Genomic DNA, 7,340 nt, shown 5'->3' with positions numbered 1-7,340 from the left:
CAGTGATTCACTCTATGTGTTCTGCAGGATCCTAACCCAGCCCTGCTTTAAGCCCCCATAGCACTTTGTTCCCACTTGTGGCTCCCACTGTGTCCCTCCTGCTCGGAGTATGGGAGTGGAGGGTTTCTCTCTTCCTAAAGGTAGCTTCCTAACAGGACACTTTGTGGGAGTATCTTTCTGAGCCTTGTACAAACTAGTTTCTTCATACATATTTATAACCAACAGGCAGAATTGAAGAGCAAAAACACAGACACATTGGCAAGTCTTAACTTAAAAATAACCAGAAAAGAAAAAAACAAAACAAGATACGTTGCGTCTGACACAAGCATGTTGGATAACATTTCATTACACAATCTCAGTGATCCCTTTTCAGGTCTTAGTTACATACAGTTGCTTCAGTTCTGGCCAGCTTGGGTTAGTAAACTTGAAAGCTAAGCTCTTAGCAAATTCAGAGAATGTATTCTGTATCTCAAAAGAACCAAAAGCTTATTTCTCTGCTCTCTCCCCTCCCTTTCATAATTTAATCCTTCAGGAGCTATGATCACTTGATAAATTACATCAGTGTCTTTGTATTAAAAACAGCCCAGTCTTTCTATATTATATATAGGAATATATAATGCTCCTTAGTCTTTATCACCGTATTGAATGAGTTCTATAATCTCTGTCATCCAGAAGAGACCTCCTATGGCTGGGCTTCAGGGATGACTCTTAGACTCTCAGGGAGGTCTCTGACCTTGGAACCCTAGCCTGGCTCCTCTGCCAGGCTTCATTGTTACCTCTAAAGGCTTTCCTTAAAATATCAAACAACATGGAAGAATTTCCTCTCCAACTCTATCACTTCTACCATTTTTTTTAAAAACCTAGGCAGGTAGTGCTGGACTTGGATTCAGAAATCCTTATCAGTGTTATTTACAGAACAAAAAGCTGGAGATACCCAAAATACCCTAAAACATGAAAATGAAATATTCTGGAACGATTTCGTTTTTAATAGCAATCATGTAAGAAATACATTAAATGTTGGTTGAAGTGGACTAAGTAGATTACAAAGTAGTATATAAAGTATAATCCTATAATTTCAATTTAAAAAATATTCACATACACTATGTCTATAGTGCATTTGCTTCTTATAGTCTATGTATTCTAATTTTCTATGTTGAACATGTTTTACTTTTATCAGAAAATAATTGTTATTTTAATGCTTCCAGTTTATTATAAAAGCTGCACTTCAGCAAAACTAAAGGAGTTAACACCAAATAAACCATAATGCTTTTAGTAAACTTTACTGTAAAGAAAAAATGCATTATTTTATAATGATTTTTGTCACCCACAAGAACAAGGGTGGCAACTAGTAACATATTTATAAAAATATTTTATTTAGGACTTTAATAACACAATGTGTACATTCACATTTTGCCTTCTGAAGGTTTAATGGGGAGAGAGAGGTTCACCTGAAAAAAATTTTCCCTAGGAAACCCATAGTCTCTTAGGTCAACTGACCCATAAAAAATTCCATCTAACTTTCTGCCAGTCTGGAGAAGATTTGTTTTCTTTGATCTGATGTCATATGTTCACAAGCTTCTAAAATGTTTGCCAAAATTAAGGTCTGCTGAATGGTTTTTGCCTTAACCCATATTCTTCCATTCATTCCAAATACTATCTCCAGTGGGTAGAGTTTTCCCACTTCCTGTAGGATTTCACAGTCTGGAGCCAGCAGCCTGGTGAGGAAAAGAAAAGAAAATGAAACTTAATAAAGTGGTAGGATGTGATCTGACTGTCCTTTAGAAGAAGACTTAGTTTCTGGACAGTTCTCCATAGTTATGCAAATCCCCATCAATATTGTCCAAGAAAAAGGTACATGATATTTGCGTCCCCTTTCATCCACGCACACCTACCAGTTTACCATTGGTCACAATAGTGGATTATATCCTCTACAAAGAAATCAAAATCCCTGTGTCACCAACTTTACAGAAAATCTATATGAAGTTCTTCTACACCATCAGAGCACCTTAGTTCTAGGCTTTAGAACTGCAGCTTTTGTATTATCTTGGTGCTAAAAGAACCAGCTTATTTTCCTGACCACGTAGACCACGTATTTCCCAGTATTGAATTCAGTACTGGGAGAGAAGCACTGACTTTCAAACCATAAGGGTGCTGCTTGTCTGTCTTGAATTTTGTCCAAATCTGCAGAGTAAGTAGCAAAGACTGGCATGTAACACTGAGTTCTGAAGCTCAGTGGTTCTAGGAGTAAAACTCTTTAATAGGACATCACTTTGGGTAGGTAAAGGTCTAAACACTTAACAGAATCTACCTCTGGGAACTATTAAGTCTATCAGGACAGAACAACAGGACCCTTATGGGAATGCTTCCATAAGCTTAAAGAGTACATCAGCCTACCTGCATCTGACCCCCATTTACTAGAGAAATCTGGTGATTTTGTACAATTGTAGGTTGCATCTATATGCAACCTAAAATGATGATTTAATTTAAATGACTTAGAAGGAGGAAAGGCCAGTTTTCACATCTGATTTTCTGGGAAAGAAGCCCAAGACTCCATATTAACACAAAAACTATACCACCAGATACATCTGAATTTAATGTATTTACATGAAGGGAAGATGGGACTAAATGCATGAATTTACAATGGTGTTAAAACGGATACTGATTTTCAACTTTGAGGAGATTCAGACATCGTTACAAAGAATCCAATTCCAAAAATCAGTCAGCTTTCCAACAAGGTATAATTATAAAAGAAGACCGTCAAGGCAGAAAGCAGTAGGACTTACTTTCTAATTAAGCCCAAAGTCACTTTAAAAAGCAGACCATCCTGGCCAATCACACCCATTCCATTGGCTCGTCCACAGCTGTCAATACAGACCATCTCTGGTTCCATATCTTTATTAGCAACCACAAATTGGCCATAGATGAGATCTCCAACCTAAAATGATGATTTAAAAACAGTTCATTTTCTCTCAACAAATCATTCTATAGGTGCTGCTACCGGTTCTTTCCCACTGGCAGCATGCCTGCCATGTATACTTCTGTGCCTAAGGGACCAACTATCCTCCAGAATACCCAGTCACTCGAGTTGACTCTTTAAAAAGGCAACATTAGCCAAGTGTGTCCTCCCTAGACTGGGAGCTATCTCAAAGACAAGAGAACATCCTCTAGGGTTATGCCATCCAATATGGTAGCCATTACCCATATGTAGTTATTTAAACTTACATTTAAATTAATTAAAATTAGATCTTTAAAATTCAGTTCCTCAGTTTCATTAGCCACATTTTTTAAAAAGTTTTTTTTTTTGAGAGGGAATGCACATGCATGCGTGAGGGTGGGGAGATACAGATTGAGAGAGAGAGAGAGAGAGAGAGAGAGAGACTGAGAGAATTGTAAGCAGGCTCCACACCCAGCATGGAGCCTGATGCAGGGAGGGCTCAATCTCATGACACTGAGATTATGACCTGAGCCAAAATCAAGAGTCCATGGCTGAACCCACTGAGCCACCCAGGTGCCCTTCATTAGCCACATTTCAATGCTCAACAGCCAAAGTGGCTAGTGGCTACTATATTAGTACAGATGTAAAACACTAGCATCACAGAAAGTTCTCTTAGAAAGCACTACTCTAGGGAGTTACAGAAGATTAATAGCAGAAACTCCAGGCATGTAAATTATTCAAAGCAACATGGAACAATGGTAATTCATTGGTACTTCATGCAAGATTTACTTAATCTCCTAGAGTTGAACTTCAAAATGATGAAACTAAAGGAATGGAGAAGAATGAACTTGTTCTGTTACTGTATCTACTATTTGTTGGTGACTAGCAACTAAAGAGGAACAAAACATTCTTTGCATTTCAGAAGCATCTGGTCTTGGAGGGCAGTGGGGATGTACATATAAATAACAAAGTTCACTGAAGACTTAATCCAGTAAGCGCTAGAGTAAAGTTATAAGGAAGGTGACTGTAGATGAGGAACGGTTTCACAGAGATGGTGGTGTTTAGCCTGAGTCTCAAAAGATGAGGGTGTCCACAGGCTAAGGGGACAGAGCGATCAGACAGACAGAGCAATCCAGACAGAGGAAACAGCATGAACAAAGGTACAAGGGCAGGGACTTAGGAGTTCAGTAGCGGAATTTTTTAAAATAAGATATATTTATTTATTCTGAGAGAGGGAGAGAGAGTGCGAATAGGGGATGGGCAGAGAGAGAATCCCAAGCAGGCTCTGCACAGTGTGGAGGCCGACATGGGGCTCAAACCCACCAACCATGAGATAGTGCCCTGAGATGAAATCAAGAGTAGGATGCTTAACCAACTGAGCCACCCAGGCACCCCTCAGTAGTGCTATTAAATAGTTCGGAGTGGTTCAAGCATGGCTGTGTGGAGGACAGAATTACAGATACGTGAAGACGTGAAGACTTCTGGAGTATAATGCCAAGGAAATCTGTAGGCTTTAAAGAATGCTTTTTTTTTTTTTTTTTTTTTTTTTTGGTAAGGGGAATGTATGAGGCTGTCAGCTCTCAAAAGCCTGGATAGAAGAGCAAAAATGTAGTGCAGAGCCTACTTGGGATTCTCTCCCCCTCCTTCCCTTTCTCTGTCCTTCCCCCACTCCCACATGCATTCTCTCTCTCACGCTAACTAAATAAATAATTTTTTTTTTTTTTTTTTTTAAAGAGATTGCTAACCAATTCTGGTCAAAAAGTACCTAAGGTCTGATCTTGCAAAGTGGAGGGATACAGGAATGAATGTGCAGAAGATCAGAGATAGAATCAAACAGGATCAGTAAGATTAAGCAACTAAAGACGTTAATGAAAAGGGGCAAAGACACCACCAGATTCCTGGCTTGGGTGGATAGAAAGAGTGTGGCTATACTGCCTGAAGAGCCCAAACTGAAAGCCTGAGATAACAAGACTGCTCCTCTGCCAGCTCCAAGCAGAGCCTGTGGGGAAACAGTGATGTGTTTGAAGTGGTGAGATGGCATCCCCAGGACTTAATAATCAGGATGGATGGGTGGTAGATAGGGCAACCTAGAAGACTTAATCCTCCTTCCTTCTCAAGCCTATGGCCTACTTCCTTGTCCGTGGATGGACGTGACAAATAACAACAGAGAGAACAGACAGCGACTTTCAACTGAGAAGAGATGAAACAGCCCCCAATATAGCAAATGTAAAATAAGCATGTGACTCTAGTCCTAGAGGTGGAGTACTGGAAAAAACTTAGAGCCTGAAGTGATTACACAGATGTTCAGAGATCAACCCAAAGTGAGAAAGTAAGTCATGCTTAAGAGACAGTTCAGGTAGCCTTCTAGATATTTGAGTGTTGCTGGATATTTTGATGCTTTTCTTACTTTGAAAGCAAAGGTCCCCCATCATTACCTGCACATTTGGTCTGTTTCTTTTAGTTGCACCTTCAAATGCCAAGTAAGACAAAGAAGCTGGCTCACTCCCTCCAACGTCAACTTTGAATATGTCTCCAGATTTAGCTGTCACTATGCCAATCACATGGTCTCCTTTCACTGGAACATACTACAGAAGAAAACAGAATGAAGGGACAGCCATAAACGACAATCATTTCCACAATATCTTAAAAGATATCTTCAGCAAGCCCTTAGTGGTTACTTCACTGTTTGTCATTAGAGATATTTAGACAATATTGTGAAATTCAAGTCTACAAATTAATACAAATCTACAACAAACTTCATCATATGTTACTTTCAGTAAAAGAAAATCAATCATAAACTCTCAGGTTTACCGCTTCTAATATTCTGTTCATATCAGCCAGTATCCCATACCTACCTCTTGTATCCTTATTCAAAGCAACATGGTCTAGCGCTACAGGGCGTCCTCAAAACCAAAGAGGGCTATTTCATTGTCAGACAATTTTTCCCATATTAAAGTCCTTACTTATTCTAAGAGAAATTCAACTCCCTGTGACACCCACGCATTGGGGCCTGGTTTCGCCCTTTGGGACCCCAAAAGATAGGCCTGGTGCTCCTCTCTGATTCTGAAGGCAATGACGGGTGTCTTAACACCTCTTACACGCCAAGACTTCCAGTCTCCTTTCTCTCCTGGCCGCTCTTCTCGGGCCACGTTCCATTTGTTCAGAGTCCCTCTAAAGGGGACGCAGAGGTGGGTACAAACCTACCGTGGCTCTAGACTAGCATTAACAGAGGGGTCCAGGGCCCCATCCCTGCCTCTTTCCAGAGCGGGGATATCACTTTCACGGCCGTACCACCTCTCCAGAGTACCAACTCACCCGTTTCTGCTGCGAGTCCACCCAGTAAACGCCGCCGCCGCCGCCGCCGCCGCCGCCGGGCTCCTTGTAACGGAGGCGGCCGCACTTGGTGACCAGGAGGCGGTCGCCACAGCGCCGCAAGCCGGGGCCGCACACTACACGCACCCGGCAGCGCACCCCCGCATTTAGGCGCAGCGGTCGCTCTCCAGCACCGCCTGGGCCTTCTGCGTCCTCCTGCTCTGGCAGCAGCAGTTCCTCACCCGGCAGCACCACCTGACCTAGCACAGTGCGCGCCGCCCGCGCCCTGCCTCCCGCGAGGGATTCGGTCGAGACAGCCACCACCTCGGCCATACCCGGAGCCACCGAAAGCAACTTCCAGCTTCCGCTTCCGGCTCCGCGTCCAATCTCCAGCCTGCCCAAGGCTTTCCGTTTCCGGTAGCAGACGTCTATCGGAATCGAACCCCTAGGTCCACGAAACCTGTTAGCTGTGGGCTGGAGGGTCCCGCCAAGGTGGCTGCAGTTATGTCTCTAACCCGCCACCTATCTTGCAATCTTTCTGCAAATCGGTACTCGAAACACGCAGCTTGAGTCGATGGCAGATCCTTCACTTCCGATGTCTCGGGTCGTCCCGCAGGCTACAAGACGCTCCTACGTGTGGTTCCGTGGGAACCTTGGAGACGGAGCAGAGAGGTTCGTGGGTTGGTCCTTTCCTTCCGACTCCGCCCTCCGATGGAAAAGTATTTTCCTTTTCAAAAAAAAAAAAAAAAAAAAAAGGTGGTTTCTAGATATCAAGTCTGTGAAAACAAAGAGAAGAATAAAAAAATTTAAAAAAGGTATTTGTCTTGCTCCCATTTGTCTCTGCTAGGCTGTCAGCTAGTTCTCTCATTTTTTGTAGCCCAGGGTCTTAAACAGCTAGTACTTGATGAATGAATGCATGTTAACACTTTGGTGTGTATTTCTCCCCAGACTTTCTTCCCCTGCAAATATACAGATGCCCATGCGCATTTCCACATAATTGGGCTACCCCTACAGGGTCCAAGGAATTAGTAACTGCGATTAAGTCCTTGAGGCTACATTCCATGGAGTACAACTGAATTCCAAATCCATAGCA

The 7,340-nt window shown here is 42.3% G+C and overlaps 1 protein-coding gene across 1 annotated transcript; it reads right to left on the bottom strand.

Moving 5' to 3' along the window:
* Nucleotides 1-963: 963 nt before the first annotated feature.
* Nucleotides 964-6,969, bottom strand: EXOSC3 (exosome component 3). The gene is made up of 4 exons (XM_039234824.1): nucleotides 6,251-6,969; nucleotides 5,371-5,520; nucleotides 2,784-2,935; nucleotides 964-1,715 (listed from the first exon to the last, which is right to left on the bottom strand). The coding sequence occupies exons 1-4, from the start codon at nucleotides 6,578-6,580 to the stop codon at nucleotides 1,514-1,516; spliced, it is 834 nt and encodes a 277-aa protein (XP_039090755.1). The 5' UTR covers nucleotides 6,581-6,969; the 3' UTR covers nucleotides 964-1,513.
* Between the last annotated feature and the right edge of the window lie 371 nt (nucleotides 6,970-7,340).

Source organism: Hyaena hyaena, unplaced genomic scaffold (genome assembly GCF_003009895.1).
Source record: "Hyaena hyaena isolate Hyena2069 unplaced genomic scaffold, ASM300989v1 scaffold_93, whole genome shotgun sequence".
Classification (NCBI taxonomy): Eukaryota; Metazoa; Chordata; class Mammalia; order Carnivora; family Hyaenidae; genus Hyaena; species Hyaena hyaena.
The sequence above is the reverse complement of the archived record's forward strand: the minus strand, read 5'-3'. Positions and strand labels throughout refer to the sequence as shown.